General features: G+C 43.2%; 1 protein-coding gene across 2 annotated transcripts in view; it reads right to left on the bottom strand.

The window, feature by feature from the left end:
* KCNH1 (potassium voltage-gated channel subfamily H member 1) overlaps positions 1-19,478 on the bottom strand; it is a gene marked incomplete at both ends in the record, with an annotated part of 423,177 nt that overhangs the window by 89,038 nt on the left and 314,661 nt on the right. For both annotated transcript variants that reach the window (XM_079697019.1, XM_079697020.1), the window contains one exon: positions 134-330. In XM_079697019.1, the coding sequence (XP_079553145.1) occupies positions 134-330 (197 nt within the window). The remainder of the gene's footprint in view (positions 1-133; positions 331-19,478) is intronic.

Genomic DNA, 19,478 nt, shown 5'->3' with positions numbered 1-19,478 from the left:
CAACAAACAGAACCTCTACAGAACCAATTGCTCCATTTAAATAAACAGCAAAAGGACTTTCCTGGCCCACGTGGTTATCCTAAGTGTACAGAGACTGCTCTTGGTAGAAAAGAAACTGAAACTGCCAGCTCACCCTCTTCCTCAAGTTGTAGGTGAGAATGAGGTTCCGGGAGAAGGAGTGGGAGAAGGCTGTGTAGAATTCCAGCACTTTCTGCAGGGCGTCCCGCTTGATCACATGCAGGTCACAGTAGGTCAAGGCCCTGACATTGGCACAGGACTGGGCAAGGGTGGCTTCCTTCCAGAACACGTCTCCAAACACGTCTCCCTTCCCTGAGGAGAGAAAATGGTGATGGGGAAAGTATCAGTAGGAGGCGTCTGGCCATCGGGGCTGGCTTCCCACTGTCTCCTAGAGTTGCTGTCCATTTGGCATTCCATGGCTTGGGCTCAGAAAAGGCAAAAATGGTTTTAATTTGGACCTTAGCAACATGCAATTTAAGAAACTTTAAAATACCATAGGATATATGTCAAAGTTCAACCAATAACTTTGGGTTCATTTGTGACCTCCTGAACACCCTATCCAAAATGGGAACCCCGTGTTATTCTTTATCACCCACGGTTTTCAGAAGCATCAATCATAGTCTGCAATTATATTATTTACTTGTTTTTTGTCTGTCTCCCAAGATGAGCATTCCTGTGTCTCATCTCTCCACTAACACACAGTGTCTGGCACACAGTAGGAGTTCTCGCAATATCTGCTGGCAAAAGAGAAGTGAGGAAGGAAGGTGAACTGTGGGTCTACATTAGTGGGACTGAGAGGCGCACACTAGGCTGCTATGGGGAGGGTGTGGACTCTTCGTTGGAAGCTGAAGAACAGGTGGCGTCTCCCCTGTTTAGGATGACCTACATGGAAGGAGTCAGGCAAGAGTGGAGTTCCTCTTCTCCCACACTCTGTCCACTGCCCTGAGGTTTATGTTTGTGTGGTGCCTCATTCCTCACCCTCTCTCCCATACCTCCTTCCATGTTCCTCCCCTTGCCAAATGCCCTCCTGGCGGTATAAAAAGATGGGCCCTATATAAGTGGCATCTCCAGGATCCTCTATACCTAGTATTCCACAAGACTATATTTAACAATATATTTAATAATAAGTCAATAGAGTACTCATCCCACATAGCCATATTCTGGGTCAAACTTCTATCAATCTCCTCTAAATATCTGTTTTTCACACTTAGGGATATTCTTCCTACCTTTGCCAGAAACCAATGTTTTAACATATGTCTAATGCAAAGCTTAATTCATTCCTGGCACAGTCTCTGGTTATAAATAGCTTGAAATGTTGTTTCTCTTGTTTTTAAATTTTCAGCCCAGATAAACACAAATTTGAGTCCCCAGGGAGGCAGAGAGGAGTATTTGTGGGGGCGGAGGGTGTGGTGGGGGGAAGGAAACAATGCAACAAGGGTGAAAACCAATCTAACAACTCTCAAGGGAGTTGTCAGCCCATGCATCCAGATCAGCCACACTCTGCAGCTAGAACCCAGGTACCCGCAACTCAGTGTGATTTACAGGGCAACTGTTTTCCTAATTCAGGCTAAGGAGGCAATTAGAGTTCTAAGCATCTGGACAGAATTTGACTTTTTCTAAAACACCAAAAAGTGTCCACTCTAAGTACATAAGGTACTCCACGGGTACAGCCTTCTCTAAGCACCGCCACGATGTGAGCTGAAAAGCAAGTATACTGGACACATTACTCTATGTGTTTGTGAAATAATGTGTAGTTCTAATTTATGAAGACGGTTTCACCAACTCAATATGAGTAGGATACATGCTTGGGGTAGCATTTAGGTAAATATGCCTTTAAAACTGTGCTATTTAAATTCCCTTACCAGGTATTTTTCAGCCATCTGTTATATGAGTGGGCTAATGTAGGGCAGGGGCCAGCGGACGGTAATGTTTCTCTCAGTGTGATACCACCTGGCTTCCATGGAGAGAGGTTCATTCAGTGTGTGCTCCCTAGCATGGAGTCCTCACCAAAAAGCCTGGCCAATTCATTAATACATATGGAGCATTCTATAACCCCTCTTTACTGCTCTGCAATGCCTCTCACACCTTTCATAATTATGTAATCCTATTCTCCTAGAGAATTCTCTTTTTCTGACATGCAGTATGGTAAATAGTAAAAAAAAAAAAATGGACCCTACACATATACTGCAACTTACTTCAAGAGGCAAAGCCTAATTCCCTTTCCTTGAATCTGAACTCACTTTAATCTCTCGCCTTCACCAATAGAATGTGGCAGAAATGATGTTCCAGGATTTTCAGGCAGGGTCATAAGAAGACTTGTAGCTTCTGCCTGTGTCTCTTGGAACACTTACTCTCAGGATGCTCCCTCTTGGACCCAACCACCATGTTTTGAGAAGAACAAACCACACAAGAGGTCACATAGAAGTGATCTAGGGACAGCCAGGCTCTGCCAGTCATGTAAGCAAGCCATTTTGGCCATCCAGCCTGGTCGAGCCTTCAGATGACTGTAGCCCCAGCCAATGCTGGACAGCAACCACACGTGGGAAGTTCAAGGGAGAACCAGCCAGCTGAGCCAAACAACCCACAGAATCATGAGAAACAATTAATTTCTTAAGCCACTAAATTTAGGAGCTGTTTGTTAAGCAGAAACAGATAACCAGAACACACAGAATCATGGAATTCTAGGATGAGAGGCCCATGAGAAATTACTTAATGGTTTACCTAATATTCCAGCAGAACACTGAAAATCATCCCAGCTCTGAACTGACACCCCACTTCCTTCCCTGAAATAAAGAGATGAGAAAGAGCTAGAGGTGGCTCTAATGGGCAGGTTCTCCTAAGTGAGCAGTTTGCCCATCAGTGAGAAAATGCAGAATTTACAAGTTCTGCAGTCTCCTACTCTGATCAAATTTGGTATAACTAAACCAGAACTATTGAGAGTAGACCATTGGTAATCTTGCCTAATTCTTATTAAGATTACTTCCTTTAAGCAACTTAAGCTTCCATCAACAGATGACTGAATAAAGAAGATGTGGTGTATGTGTGTATACATGTCACAAACACACAATGGAATACTACTCAGCCATAAAAAAGAATGAAATGTTGCCATTTGAAGCAACAGGGATGGACTTGGAGGGTATTATGCTAAGTGAAATAAGTCAAAGAAAAACGAATACTGTATGACATTACTTACATGTGGAGTCTAAAAACAACACAACAAATTAGTGAATAAAACAAAAAAGAAGCAGACTCACAGATAAAGAGAACAAACTAGTGGTTATCAGTGTGGGGAGAGGGAAGGGGGAGGGGAATATAGGGGTAAGGGAATAAGAGGTACAAGCTAAGATACAAGGACATACTGTACAACATGGGGAATATAGCCAACATTTTCTAATAACTATAAATGGAATATAACCTTTAAAAATTGTCAATCACTATTCTGTATACCCATAACATATAATATTGTATGTCAACTATACTTCAATTTAAAAAGCTATAGAAGATAGGTTCAAGATGGCAGAGTAGAAGGACGTGCTCTCACTCCCTCGTGTGAGAGCACTGGAATCACAACTAACTGCTGAACAATCATTCACAGGAAGACACTGGAACTCAACAAAAAAGATACCCCACATCCACAGACAAAGAAGAAGCCACAATGAAACGGTAGGAGGGGCACAATCACAATAAAATCAAATCCCATAACTGCTGGGTGGGTGACTCACAAACTGGAGAACACTTATACCACAGAAGTCCACCCACTGGAGTGAAGATTCTGTGCCCACGGCAGGCTTCCCAACCTGGGGGTCTGGCAACAGGAGGAGGAATTCCTGCAGAATCAGACTTTGAAGGCTAGTGGGATTTGATTGCAAGACTTCGACAGGACTGGGGGAAACAGAGACTCCACTCTTGGAGGGCGCACACAAAGTAGTGTGTGCACCAGGACCCAGGGGAAGGAGCTGTGACCCTATAGGAGACTGAACCAGACCTACTTGCTAGTGTTGGAGGGTCTCCTGCAGAGGCAGGGGGTTGGCTCTGTCTCACCGTGAGGACAAGGACACTGGCAGCAGATATTCTGGGAAGTACTCCTTGGCATCAGCCCTCCCAGGGTCTGCCATTAGCCCCACCAAGGAGCCCGGGTAGGCTCCAGCGTTGGGTTGCCTCAGGCCAAACAACCAACAGGGAGGGAACCCAGCCCCACCCATCAGCAGAGAAGCAAATTAACGTTTTACTGAGCTCTGCCCACCAGAACAACAGCCAGCTCTACTCACCACCAGTCCCTCTCATCAGGAAACTTGCACAAGCCTCTTAGATAGCCTCATCCACCAGAGGGCAGACAGCAGAAGCAAGAAGAACTACAATCCTGCAGCCTGTGGAACAAAAACCACATTCACAGAAAGATAGACAAAATGAAAGGCAGAGGGCTATGTACCAGATGAAGGAACAAGATAAAACCCCAGAAAAACAACTAAATGAAGTGGAGATAGAAAATCTTCCAGAAAAAGGATTCTGAATAATGATAATGAAGATGATCCAAGACCTCAGAAAAAGAATGGAGGCGAAGATGGAGAAGATGCAAGAAATGTTTAACAAAGACTAGAAGAATTAAAGAACAAACAGCTAGAAGAATTAAAGAACAAACAAACAGAGATGAAAAATAACATAACTGAAATGAAAAATACACTAGAAGGAATCAATACCAGAAGAACTGAGGCAGAAGAACGGATAAATGACCTGGAAGACAGCATGGTGGAATTCACTGCTGTGGAAGAGAATAAAGAAAAAAGAATGAAAAGAAATGAAGATGGCCTAAGAGACCTCTGGGACAACATTCAACGCAACAACATTCACATTATACGGGTCCCAGAAGGAGAAGAGAGAAAGGACCCGAGAAAATATTTGAAGAGATTAGAGTCGAAAACTTCCCTAACATGGGAAGGAAATAGCCACCCAAGTCCAGGAATCGCAGAGAGTCCCACACAGGATAAACCCAAGCAGAAACATGCTGGGACACATAGTAATCAAGCTGGCAAAACTTAAAGACAAAGAAAAATTATGGAAAGCAGCAAGGGAAAATGACAAATAATATACAAGGGAACTCCCATAATGTTAACAGCTGATTTCTCAGCAGAAACTCTACAAGCCAGAAGGGAGTGGCATGACATATTTAAAGTGATGAAAGGGAAGAATCTACAACCAAGATTACTCTACCCGGCAAGGATCTCATTCAGATTCGATGGAGAAATCAAAAGCTTTACAGACAAGCAAAAGCTAAGAGAATTCAGCACCAACAAACCAGCTCTACAACAAATGCTAAAGGAACTTCTCTAAGTGGGAAACACAAGAGAAGAAAAGGACCTACAAAAACAAACCCAAAACAATTAAGAAAATGGTCATAGGAACATACATATCAATAATTACCTTAAACGTGAATGGATTAAATGCTCCAATCAAAAGACACAAGCTCGCTGAATGGATACAAAAACAAGATTCATATATATGCTGTCTACAAGAGATGCACTTCAGACCTAGGGACACATACAGACTGAAAGAGAAGGGATGGAAAAAGATATTTCATTCAAATGGAAATCAAAAGAAAGCTGGAGTAGCAATACTCATATCAGATAAAATAGACTTTAAAATAAAGAATGTTACAAGAGACAAGGAAGGACACTACATAATGATCAAGGGATCAATCCAAGAAGAAGATATAACAATCATAAATATATATGCACCCAACATAGGAGCACCTCAATACAAAAGGCAACTGCTAACAGCTACAAAAGAGGAAATTGACAGTAACACAATAACAGTGGGGGACTTTAACACCTCACTTACACCAATGGACAGATCATCCAAACAGAAAATTAATAAGGAAACATAAGCTTTAAAGGACACAATAGACCAGATAGATTTAATTGATATTTATAGGACATTCCATCCAAAAGCAGCATATTACACTTTCTTCTCAAGTGTGCACAGAACATTCTCCAGGATAGATCACATCCTGGGTTACAAATCAAGCCTCAGTAAATTTGTGACAATTGAAATTATATGAAGCATCTTTTCTGACCACAATGCTATGAGGTTATAAATCAATTACAGAGGAAAAAACACAAACACATGGAGGCTAAACAATACGTTACTAAATAAGCAAGAGATCACTGAAGAAATCAAAGAGGAAATCAAAAAATACAATGAAAACATGACGATCCAAAACCTATGGATGCAGCAAAAGCAGTTCTCACAGGGAAGTTTATAGCAGTACAAGCCTACCTCAAGAAACAACAAACATCTCAAATAAACAATCTAACCATACACCTACAGGAACTAGAGAAAGAAGAACAAACAAAACCCAAAGTGAGTAGAAGGAAACAAATCATAAAGATCAGAGCAGAAATAAATGAAATAGAAACAAAGAAAACAATAGCAAAGATCAATAAAACTAAGAGCTGGTTCTTTGAGAAGATAAACAAAATTGATAAACCATTAGCAGACGCATCAAGAAAAAGAGGGAGAGGACTCAAATCAATAAAATTAGAAATGAAAAAGGAGAAGTTACAACAGACACTGCAGAAATACAAAGCACCCTAAGAGACTACTACAAGCAACTCTATGCCAATAAAATGGACAACCCGGAAGAAATGGGCAAATTCCTAGAAAGGTATAATCTTCCAAGACAGAACCAGGAAGAAATAGAAAATATGAACAGACCAATCACAAGTAATGAAATTGAAACTGTGATTAAAAATCTTCCAAGAAATAAAAGTCCAGGACCAGATGGCTTCACAGGTGAATTCTATCAAACATTTAGAGAAGAGCTAACACCCACCCTTCTCAAACTCTTCCAAAACACTGCAGAGGAAGGAACACTCCCAAAGTCATTCTACGAGGCCACCATCACCCTGATACCAAAACCAGACAAAGATACTACTAAAAGAGAAAATTACAGACCAATATCACTGATGAATATCGATGCAAAAATCCTCAACAAAATACTAGCAAACAGAATCCAACAACACATTAAAAGGATCATACACCACGATCAAGTGGGATTTATTCCAGGCATGCAAAGATTCTTCAATATACGTGAATCAATCAGTGTGATACACCATACTGACACAGTGGAGAATAGAAGCCATATGATCATCTCAATAGATGCAGAAGAAGCTTTTGACAAAATTCAACACCGATTTATGATAAAAACTCTCCAGAAAGTGGGCATAGAGGGAACCTACCTCAACATAATAAAGGCCATATGCAACAAACCCACAGCAAACATCATTCTCAATGGTGAAAAACTGAAAGTATTTCCTCTAAGATCAGGAACAAGACAAGGAAGTCCACTCTTGCCACTTTTATTCAACATAGTTTTGCAAGTCCTAGCCACGGCAATCAAAGAAGAAAAAGAAATAAAAGGAATACAAATTGGAAAAGAAGAAGTAAAACTGTCACTGTCTGCAGATATAGAGAATCCTAAAGATGCCACCAGAGAAATACTAGAGCTAATCAATGAATTTGGTAAAGTTGCAGGATACAAAATTAATTCACAAAAATCTCTTGCATTCCTATACACTAATGATGAAAAATCTGAAAGAGAAATTAAGGAAACACTCCCATTTACCACTGCAACAAAAAGAATAAAATACCTAGGAATAAACCTACCTAGAGACAAAACACCTATATGCAGAAAACTATAAGACCCTGATGAAAGAAATTAAAGATGATACAAACAGTTGGAGAGATATACCATGTTCTTGGATTGGGAGAATATTGTGAAAATGACTATACTACCCAAAGCAATCTACAGATTCAATGCAATCCCTATCAAATTACCAATGGCATTTTTTACAGAACTAGAAACAAAAAATTTTAAAATTTGTATGGAGACACAAAAGAACCCAAATAGCCAAAGCAGTCTTGAGGGAGAAAACAGAGCTGGAGGAATCAGACTCCTTGACTTCAGACTATACTACAAAGCTACAGTAATCAAGACAATATGGTACTGGCACAAAAACAGAAATAGACATCAATGGAACAGGATAGAAAGCCCAGAGGTAAACCCATGCACTTATGGTCAACTAATCATGACAAAGGAGGCAAGGATACACAATGGAGAAAAGACAGTCTCTTCAATAAATGGTGCTGGACAGCTACACGTAAAAGAATGAAATTAGAACACTCCCTAACACCATACACAAAAATAAACTCAAAATAAACTCAAAACACACAAAAATAAACTCAAAATGGATTAAAGACCTAAATGTAAGACTGGACACTATAAAACTTTTAGAGGAAAACATAAGAAGAACACTCTATGACACAAATCACAGCAAGATCTTTTTTGATCCACCTCCTAGAGTAATGGAAATAAAACCAAAAATAAACAAATGGGACCTAATGAAGCTTAAAAGCTTTTGTGCAGCAAAGGAAACTATAAACAAGACGAAAAGACAACCCTCAGAATGGGAGAAAATATTTGCAAACGAATCAGCTGACAAAGGATTAATTTCCAAAATATATAAACAGCTCATGCAGCTCAATATTAAAAAAAAAAAAAACCCAATCCAAAAATGGGCAGAAGACCTAAATAGACATTTCTCCAAAGAAGACATACAGATGGCCAAGAAGCACATGAAAAGCTGCTCAACATCACTAATTATTAGAGAAATGCAAATCAAAACTACATTGAGGCATCACCTCACTCCAGTTAGAATGGGCATTATCAGAAAATCTACAAACAACAAATGCTGGAGAGGGTGTGGAGAAAAGGGAACCCTCTTGCACTGTTGCTGGGAATGTAAGTTGCTACAGCCACTATGGAGAACAGTATGGAGGTTCCTTAAAAAACTAAAAATAGAACTACTATATGACCCAGCAATCCCACTACTGGGCATATACCTAGAGAATACCGTAATTTAAAAAGACACATGCACCCCAATGTTCATTGCAGCACTATTTACAATAGCCAGGTCATGGAAGCAACCTAAATGCCCATCAACAGACAAATGGATAAAGAAGATGTGGTACATATATATAAAATGGAATATTACTCAGCCATAAAAAGGAATAAATTGGGTCATTTGTAGAGACTTGGATGGATCTAGAGACTGTCATACAGAGTGAAGTAAGTCAGAAAGAGAAAAACAAATATTGTATATTAACGTAACGTATATATGTGGAACCTAGAAAAATAGTACTGATGAACCGGTTTTCAGGGCAGAAATTGAGACACAGATGTAGAGAACAAACGTATAGACACCAAGGGGGGAAAGTGGTGGGGGGTGGGGGATGGTAGTGTGATGAATTGGGAGATTGGGATTGACATGTATAAAATGGATGACTAATAAGAACCTGCTGTATAAAAAAATAAATAAAGTTCAAAAAAAGCTACAGAAAAAAATATGAGGGAAAATTTTTGAAGACATGAAGTGGGGAAATGTGGGTCAGTTAGCAATGTAGTCATTATGTTCCCATGTCATAAGAATGGACATAAAAAAAGACTCAATGAAAATACATCAAAATATTAACTGTATTACCTGCGGATGGGGAGGTGGATTTACAAATTGTGATTTTCCTTATTTATGCTTTTACTCAATTAAAGTGTAATATTTTGTAATCAGAAAAAATATTACTTCATTTAAACAAAGCCCAATATGTGAACATTCTCAAATGAATTAAGAGTAGTCTTTCTAATTATAAAAGAACCCATAAAGTAAAATAATAGCCCCTCATGTGCATTTAACATATGAGTTTATTTGTAAAAATTCAGTTTATAAACAACTCTTCAGGAGCATATCTACTGCATACAACAAAGGGCAAACATATTGTGTTTGAAACACTCCAGGAAATAAATCATCTTTAGAAATGACAATATTCCCATTGTGAAGAGTATTCCAATCAAAGGTTTTGACAGAAACAATAAATGGAGACGAGTTCCTACTACAAAAGGTATTTCAAGGTAAGATAATCATGATTAACTTGTAGGGTCTAGGAAGTCTCAGTGTTGTCATAGCTTGCATTTGATTTTCAACCCAAATTGAAAATCATACAATCTTTCTTCCTGTCAAGGCAGCCTTTTTGGTATAAATGACCTGTTAGTGAGATTTAAGAATGTGGTGTCAGAGGACCTGTCAGATTCAAAACAAACCCAAGACTATTCTGGCAAATGAGAAATAAGGTTATGACACATACAACTTGGGAAAACTGTCAAAGGGAAGGACATAGAGCATTTGGCAGGCTGCTTGTAAGTTACACACATCGCTGGAATAATGACTTCCCAGGTCAGGGTTACAAATTGGAGGCCAGGACAAACTCTATAACCACATTCATCTCTTGTTCCCTAGTGTGAAATGATCATTTGCCGAAGAACAAAAGGTACCCCAATGCACTCGGCAATCAAACTTCTTGAGACCCCCAGCTTATTGATTTATTTATTACACTGAGGTGCTGGGTGCAGAATGTTAAAACCTAAGGTTCTAAGATTCTAAAAGGCATTCTAAGTGGATATTCTGAGCTGGGGGGAAAAGAAAAAGAAAAAAAGGGAGGGGGAATAAAGGAAAAGGCAGTCTCATTAAAACTCCAAGCAAACATCCCTGTGATAATTAATCCTCCTCCCCTCCCACCCCCAATTATATGCAGCTTTCTTTACTGAGCCTCCACTTTTGCCATAGACATAAACAGCCCTCTGGGGTACAAACGTGGGGCTGAGGAACATTCACAAAACAGAGGTGGGATTTGGGACACAGGGCTAAGGTGGCACCAGGAGAGAGGGAGGGGAGATCTCTGCAAGGAGTCCAGCTCAGGAGGAAACAAACACCCTGTAGACAATTTGGTGTCATCAAGGGCAGAGGCTGGAACAGCCACTTGCAGAGGCTGAATTGGGAAGGAAGATGGGAGTTGGGGGTTGGGAGAGTTAAGAGGGGTGATTGGGGACAATTCAAGAGGTGCTGGGACTCAGGGACCTGAGAAGATCCACAGCCTACTGAATATTAAAGAGTTGCAGAAATGGACAACCGAGTTTAGAACACTCCAGAAAAAGCCCCATTTTTAAAAGACTGGCTGTGAGTGAGCTTGGCGGACCAGAGGGGTCAGAGCAAAAGTAAAATTCCAGCTGCTTCTCTTCACTATTCCCTATCATGTCCTCTTATAAAGACCACTCACAGTGGTATCCTGTACTAAGCGAAACATAATTCTGCAGTTAAAGTCATCATATGCTGCTAAAATCATCAGCCATTTCTAGGCCCACACCACTGAGAAATAACTAATTTGGTTATTCATGCAATTCTTGGCAGGCACTGTCCTGGGTGCTGAGGTATAGCAGTGGGATGACAGATGCAGTGGAGTTGAGAGAGACTCAGGTGATTCTAACATGTTAGGGGCTATGATGCGGAGAGTACAGGAGGGGTATCTGGCTCAAGCTCAGGCTTCCAGGAAGATGTGGCGTCTGAGCTGAGACCTAAAGGATGAGTCCCAGTGAACCAGCATAAAAACATAGCACAGAGATGATGCCAGGGAGAGGGAACAGCACGTGCAAAGGTCCTGAGGCACAGGATATATCTCTTTAACAGGACTGAAAGCCATTCGGAAGCCTCTGGGTTCTCCAGGTTTTGGATTATCTGCTCCTTCACTTGCCTGCAGGGATGACGTGGACAGTATATTTTGTAATCCTTTGACGAAAATGCCTGGTCTCCTCATTCAGCTGCAAACTCATCTAAGCACCTTCCAGACTCTACAGTGAGCATGTGATACCAACGCTGTTAGGAGCTCCACTCAGGGTGCTGAGAGAGGTTCCAGGAATATAGGCGGCAGTGAGGGCCATCCCTAGTGCCTTTATTCCTCCTCTCTGGGGCATCAGGAAGTCCTCTTCCCTCAAGCCATCTCGAGACTAGAGGGGCCTTGTCACTCACTGCATCAGGACGGTGACATGTGGCTGTAGAGATCCTGGCATAGTCGAGAGAGGCTCTGAGGGAGAGCCATTCTCTCTCCTGGCCCTTGGGATAATTCTGTTTATGGGACATAACAAAGAAGCTGGATTAATCCCTCCAGGCAAGTCCTGAGCAGACTGTGCACACCCACTGAACTGGATAGTTCAGGAGGATGAGGATGAGGACAGGGAGAGTTCTCAGACCTCCTGGATTCAGGATAGACACCAGGCATGTGAAATCCAGGTCCTCTCCTGGGTCCTCAGAATCATGTCTAAGACACAAAGAGAACTTGCCCAAATCTCCTCCTCCCTGGTACTTCCCCCAGCACATTTTCCAAGTACTTTATCATCCACTCTCTCAACACTGGCTTCAAGCTCAGGTCTGCCTTGCTGGGTGCTGGAGCAGCCCCTTGCCAGCCCCTCCCCCTCACTCTCTGCCTCTAGTCACAGTGGGTTCTCAGACTTCCTCCAAGTCCGGCTCCCGGCTCACCTCTGGGCCGTCTCAGCACAGCCTCAGACATTCTGCCCTGCTCCTTGGTCTGGATAACTCCTTCTCATGCCTCGAACTACACCCACACCTCCTCCCTGACCCTTGACCAGAGCAGCTCCCCATTACGTGTGCCCCTGCACTCTGCAAACACTCCTCATCCCTGTCATTGCCGGGTCCCCAGCAGGGTCTTGGGCACACAGCTGGCGTTCAATGGTTGTTGGATGCATAAATAAAGCAAAGGCACTAGGCACCTTCCTAACCTCTCCCAGTCTCAATTCACTCAGCTAGAAAATGTGGGTAATAATACCTGCCTCGCAGGGCTGTTTTAAGGCTTACATGAAATAATGTGAACAAAGCACTTAGCACTGTGCTTGGAACAGAGTAGGTGCTCAAAAAATAATAGCCACAATAAAAGAAGAGTCCTCTATAACAGCCGTGTGAAGCAAATTCCACAGGGATCATCAGCCCCGTTTGAAAGAGAAGAGAGAGCTCCAGAGAGGTTTAAATGATTGTCCGTGACCCATGGGCTTTTCCCCCACTGCCATGCAGCCTCCACATTGGGAGAGGCCACGAAATGCTCCCAGTGGGTTGTCTTCTGCATCTCCTCTCTTAAGCAGCCTCCTCTTCAGTCAACATTTAGGGAGCCCTACCTGGGGTGGGCACCATGCTAGGTGATGGGAAAGAGGATAAATGAGGGACAGCCTTGACCTTAAGGAGCCATGGCCTAGGAATCCACATGTTCCCCAGAACCATTCTCTCCTCTTATGGAAATAAAACCCATGCCTTATAGCTGGGCACAAAGATGACCAGAAGAAAGACTGCACTACAGCTAAATGTGGCCATTTGTCTGAGCTCTGGTAAAGGGGAGGGGTGGGGGCTTCCCTGGTGGCGCAGTGGTTGAGAATCTGCCTGCTAATGCAGGGGACACGGGTTCGAGCCCTGGTCTGGGAGGATCCCACATGCCGCGGAGCAACTAGGCCCGTGAGCCACAAGTACTGAGCCTGCGCGTCTGGATCCTGTGCTCCCCAACAAGAGAGGCCGCGATAGTGAGAGGCCCATGCACCGCGATGAAGAGTAGCCCCCACTTGCCACAACTAGAGAAAGCCCTCGCACAGAAACGAAGACCCAACACAGCAAAAATAAATAAATTAATTAATAATTTAAAAAAAAGAATAAGGTCTTTGAATGCAGAGAATGTGCTTAAAAAAAGGGGGGGAGGGGTGCAGAAGTATGTGTGCCACCTCTAGGGTCATGCCCTGCCCTTCCCCTCTCCTCGCTTCCTCCTGGCTGGAACAAGATGTGAGCCCTCTTGGACCAGGAAGCCAAGGGGACAACCTCGTTAGGATGAAGCAACAGGCTAGAAGGAGGTTGGGTGCCTGACACCATGAAGTCGCCACACCAGCCCTCTATACCTGGACAGTTGGCTCCACGAGAGAAAAACAAGTTTCTGTCTTGTGTAAGCCTCTATTATTTCAGGTTTTTGCCGGAGCAGCTGAATCCACATCCTAGCCAATTCAGGAGTCCATGGTCCACTGGGGCAGTACAGTGTGTTGGGTTCTGTGGGGACAGGTATACACACATCTTCTTTCTTCACCTGCTCCAGGAAAAAGCATGGGCTTCCGCACCTCTGAAGGACTAGATGGACGTGACGATGGAGGCACATTCTGGCAGCACATTCAGAGCAAAAGCTCCAACGACTTAAGTTAAACACCTTGGTGGTACCCACCCACCTCCCACACCAGCCCTGACTATGGACAGGGGGCCAGGATCTGCTGAGGGGTCCCTGTGCATGAGGCCAGGCACTGGCCAGGGACCCCGCTTCAGGCATCCTCCATGTACCTCACCCCAAAGGTGATAAAGTCCAGGCTTTCAAGCTAATTTTGGAATAGTTAACTCTCCCACATGCGCTTATGGACATTTCCCTTGCATTATCTGAGACCATGGGGGACAGTAGCTAAGCAGAGTTCTGACACCTCGTAAATTTTGCCTCCTCTTATCTGTAGTGAAACCACCAAGCCCTTCTTGTTCTTACTGGAAAAAAAAATGCTGCTAGCAGTCTGTGGCCTCTGCTTCATCTGCTGCAGTTTAGAGACATGAGAATGTACATCAAAGACAGACAGACATGGTGGAAATCTCATCCATTTGCCTTCCCATCCAAGCCATGAAGATCTACTACTAGGAATAAAGCCTTAGCTTTAAGTGCCAGATCGTATCGGATTGTGTTGTGATGTCAGGTGCTGAGCCAACATGTTTTACTGAATTTTTTTTGTTGACAGAGAAAGCAGGGACTGGAGATGCTCAGGAGGCATGGCTCCAGGGACAGGTGTGCAGTTCACCCCACTTCTCAGAGGGGCGTCTCCTTCTAGAAAGGTTTGGTCTCATGTTAGGCTTTGTAGGAGAGTTCAGAGATGTTCAAGAAACATTTGTTTTCTTTTTTTTTTTTTTTTTTTTTTTGGCGGTACATGGGCCTCTCACTGCTGTGGCCTCTCCCGTTGCGGAGCACAGGCTCCGGACGCGCAGGCTCAGCGGCCATGGCTCACGGGCCCAGCCGCTCCGTGGCATGTGGGATCTTCCCGGACCGGGGCACGAACCCATGTCCGCTGCATCGGCAGGCGGACTCTCAACCACTGCGCCACAAGGGAAGCCCCATTTGTTTTCTTTTGAAGTTGGTACAAAGGAGAACAATTGTTCTGCTCTTCTGCAAACCATCTCTGTATTAGGGATGGGACCATGCTGTGGTTCAGCCACATACCTGGTTAATGAAACCCACACAAGAATCTGTAACGTCATACACCAGGTGAGATGTGAACTGCCTCTGATTCTCCCAGGCAGCTATGAGATTGGGAGTTCCCAAAGGTGGGGTTACGTCTCACCAGCCTTCTGCACACAATTCAAACCAGTTCAGCAATTTGGCCTGACCTATTATGGATCAGGCAGTGTTCCAGCAATTAAGGGAGATAGAACAAAAAGATAGGACATCATCTCTATGTTCAAGGGGCTTACAAAATGAGACAAAACCTACATGTATGTAACAGTGAAGTTAAAACAAACCAAAATGTAATACCAAGATATGTGGGAGGCTAGTCTAGGCAGAACTAGAGAGATTTCATAGAGAAAAAGGGAACGGAGCTAGCCTTCTACGGTGAGGCAAGAGAATTCAGATACATGAAAAAGATGGATAATCCCTTCAAGCAGCAGGGGGAAAGCTAGATGGTCAGGAATGAAGAGAGTTGGTTTGGGCTATGTTCTCTTTTCTTTCAGGGCTCAATTTCTTGGCATTGTTATTTACATTGCCTCCATGCTCTGACTATCAAGGGGGGAATGATTTGTTCCTATTCCTGATGTTTCCTGCCCAGAAGACAGCTTCAGGTGCACCACACTCCTGGCCTCCCTCGTGCTCTCATCTGATTAATAAGTTTGGGAGGAGACCCTGCACGTGTGCAGGCCAGCCCCTTTGCTCTCCTTGGGATCTGCTTGCCAGGAGCTTGTTCTCTCTGTCCCTCTTGCCACCAAAGATACAGGAGAGACCCTCACAGGGGTAGGCTTGTGCTGGTCAGCAACACAAGGGTGGGTCTAATCCTGGGGCTTAATATTGGGAAGCCTTCTTGGATGCAAATATAATGCATATTCTCCGACATTAGCTTTATCACAAAAATAAAAGTTGATATTTTGACTGGTACCCATCTTACTTATTATCTCTCTTGGTTCAGAACTCTGGGAGAGATGTATGGAAATTATGAAGCACCCCTGAACCCAACTCCCACTCTCTTCATTTCTCAAGCTCCTCTAATCTTGCTTCTGACCCTATACTCAACATTATGCTCACCCATGGTCAATAACTCTTTTCCTGATAACAGCCTAAAAGATAGTTTTTAGTCTTCAACATATTAAAGCTCTGACGTCAGAAGATGCCTTACAGTCAATGATATGTCACAGTTTAATTGGCAGCATTGTTTCTCAGTGGGCCATGGAATACTGGTGTGTCTTATCATCCATGGCATCTTCTAGTCACTGAAATGTGGTTCTGTAGCATTTGAGAATGGCCTTTTCTGCCCCTCCTTGGCTTCTGTGACATCCCACTCTCCTGGTCTCTCCCCCTCTGATGGCGGTCCACCTCGGAGTCCTACATGTGTCCTATATTAACTGGTATTCCTTGGGGCTCTGCTCTAGACCTTGTTGCTTCTTACCCTCCTCTCTCTCCTCAAGTTTTCTCAGCCTCTCCCTTAGCTTCAATTGTCACCTGGATCACAATGATCCCCAGGTTTATACCTCGAGCTTCGATCTCTCTTCCGAGTCCGTAGAACCTCCCACTGGATACCTGAACTTAGCTCAAATCCACAGATTCAAAACTGGAACTGGTCCTGCTCCCAGGGAAACCTGCCCATCCTCCAGTGTTTCTCTCCCCTGTGAAAGTTGTCCAAGTCATTGCAGACTCCACTCTCTTGCTTGTCTCCATATTCAATAAATGACCAAGCTCTGATAATTTTATTTATCAGATATCTCTTGGATCTGTCTACTTTTCTCCATTCCCACTGCTGTTAAGTCAGTTCAGGCCTCTCTCATCTCTCAGCACCCTCCTCACTGGTCTCCCTGCCTGCTATCCATTCTCTTCACAGTATCCAGGATGATCTTTCTAAACACAAATGCGATTTTGTGACTCTTCTCTTTTAAAGTCTTTGCAGATGCTGCCCCTCTGCCAGGGAACTCTCTCTCTTTAATCCCCTATGCTCAGCACACCCCACTCCCACGCACCTGGTGAAATTCAGTTCATCATGGAAGTCTCAGCTCAGATGCCACCTCTGTCAGGAAGCCTTCCTTGATTTCTTCTGGCTGGGCTGAATTAGATGCCTGTCTTATAAGTTCCCATAGCATCCTGTTCGTACTTATTACAACTCTTGGCACTCTATTTTATACATGAAACTGTATATTCACTTGTCTGTTTCCCTGGTGAGACTGTTAGTTCTATGCCAGGACTGTATGTTTGGTTCACTGTTGTATCTCCAAGACCCAGCACTACACCTGGCATTTTTATGGAATGAACTAATCAACAGATCAATGAAAAGATGGGTCTGAGTGGAATAATGTAAGGTGGGACAGGATTTGAAAGACTATGAATGACTTAGGATGGATGACTTTGAGGACAGGACTGGCCCCCAGTCCAAGTGCAAGAACCTTGGTGTCCTCAGGTGGCTACATTGTCAGCCTGACCCCAGAAGGAATTTGCTGACCTGCTCAGAAAAACTCCGTAATTCACTCTGATCCAGCTTAATGCTGAGCTGAAAATTTATGGACCTATTTAAAAAGAAGAAATAAAAATGATGGATGTTAGAAATTACCCTATGATACAAATGCTCTCCTTAAAGGAATTAAAATTTCACCCCAACATGGGTCACCAGCCTTCTTCGTGGAGACTATACTGAGTCTGAGGAAACAATGTTGGCATAGCTATCTGAAGGGGGGCCCACACATAAATGGTTACATTCAAGCAGTGGCTTGGAAACATCATGATAATTCTCCTTCTGTTCCTCACAACTGCAGTTAGATAAAATTAAATTAGCCAAATGTCTCTCCACTAAGTGAACAGATCACAAATCTTCCACTGAAAGCAGGTGATAATTTTCCAGGATGGCTACAGATAAGAATTCAAAATTGACTTGATTTTTCCCCTTTTGCTTATAAAAGGATATATGTGCATTATATAAAATAAATGAAATATATTGAAAAGTAGAAAATATTGGATCTTAAGACCACCATGCAGAAAGCTTCAGTTAACGTGTTGGTACACTTTCCATCTTTCTTCCACTCATATGCATTTTTATGTAGTTAGAGTTACTGCATATATAGTTATATATTCTGCTTTTTTCTCCACTTAACATTATATTTGAAACATTTTGCATTCCAATCAAACTTCTTATACCATCATCATAACAACTGCCTTGATTTACCATATTTTTGACTTAACCAGTCCCCTCTCTCTGGGCTCTAAAGTTATGAGAATTTCCTTTAGAAAGCTCTATTAACTCTGCACCTATTTTTTCTCCCCAAGTTCCTATTCTTTCCTCTGAATCCTAAATCTCTGTCTTGAGCCCTGGCTTCTTTTCCCAGTTCCAGACCTGCCTTTCTGAGTAGCTGTTAAACACTCCACTTGGATACCCCACTGGCCTTTAAACACAACAAGTCAAACCGAGCTCATCACCTTTCCCTCTCACCACCTCTTCCTCCTGACTGGCTTCTTCTGTTGCCGGTGCCTCCATCTCTCCACCCACCGGGGGTCAGTCCCCTCTCACCTCCCTGTATCTGCTCCCCACATCCTATTATTTACAACCTTTCAGACTCTCCTCCCAGAATGTCTCAGCCACCTGACCCTTCCATGCCAGATTCAGCAAATACAGGTCACCCAGTTAAATCTGAATTTCAGATAAATGGGTACATTTTAGCATACACATACCCCATCAATATTTAGGAAATACTTCAGCTAAAAACTATTCTTTGTTTATATGAAATTCAAATTTAACTGGATATCTGTGTTTTATTTGGCAGCCCGACTCCTGTCTCGGTTTCTCCTGCCCACACCATAACACCTTTCATCCTTACTATAAGCTGCAGTCACCTACTGGTCTCCTTATCTCTATGTCAAATTCGTTAATTTTTGCAAATCACAGCTCTAACAGTGTCACACTTTACTCACCACCCTTGGCGGTTTCCCACTACCTAGTTCCTCAGGCTCACATTTAGAAACATCAACAGGTTAGCCCAGATCTGCCTCTCCAGCCCACGTCCCATGCTGCCCTTCAGGGTTCTCAGCTCCATATCCTGGAGGTTCCCCCTCTCCCGCTCTCTCTGGCTCTTCTTCCCCATCTCCCTTCCACCACCTCACTCAGGCCCTCATGATTTCTCACCTGAGCCTCCCTGTTAGCCTCCATGCCTCTATATTTGTGGAACCCAAATCTTCATGTCACTCCCATGTTTAAAACCCTCTCTGGGCCCCTCATCCCCCCCAAGATAAAGTCCAGCCCCTTATTCTGGACCATGGGGCCCTTCACAGCC

This window comes from Hyperoodon ampullatus (genome assembly GCF_949752795.1).
Source record: "Hyperoodon ampullatus genome assembly, chromosome: 2".
NCBI lineage: Eukaryota > Metazoa > Chordata > Mammalia > Artiodactyla > Ziphiidae > Hyperoodon > Hyperoodon ampullatus.
The sequence above is the reverse complement of the archived record's forward strand: the minus strand, read 5'-3'. Positions and strand labels throughout refer to the sequence as shown.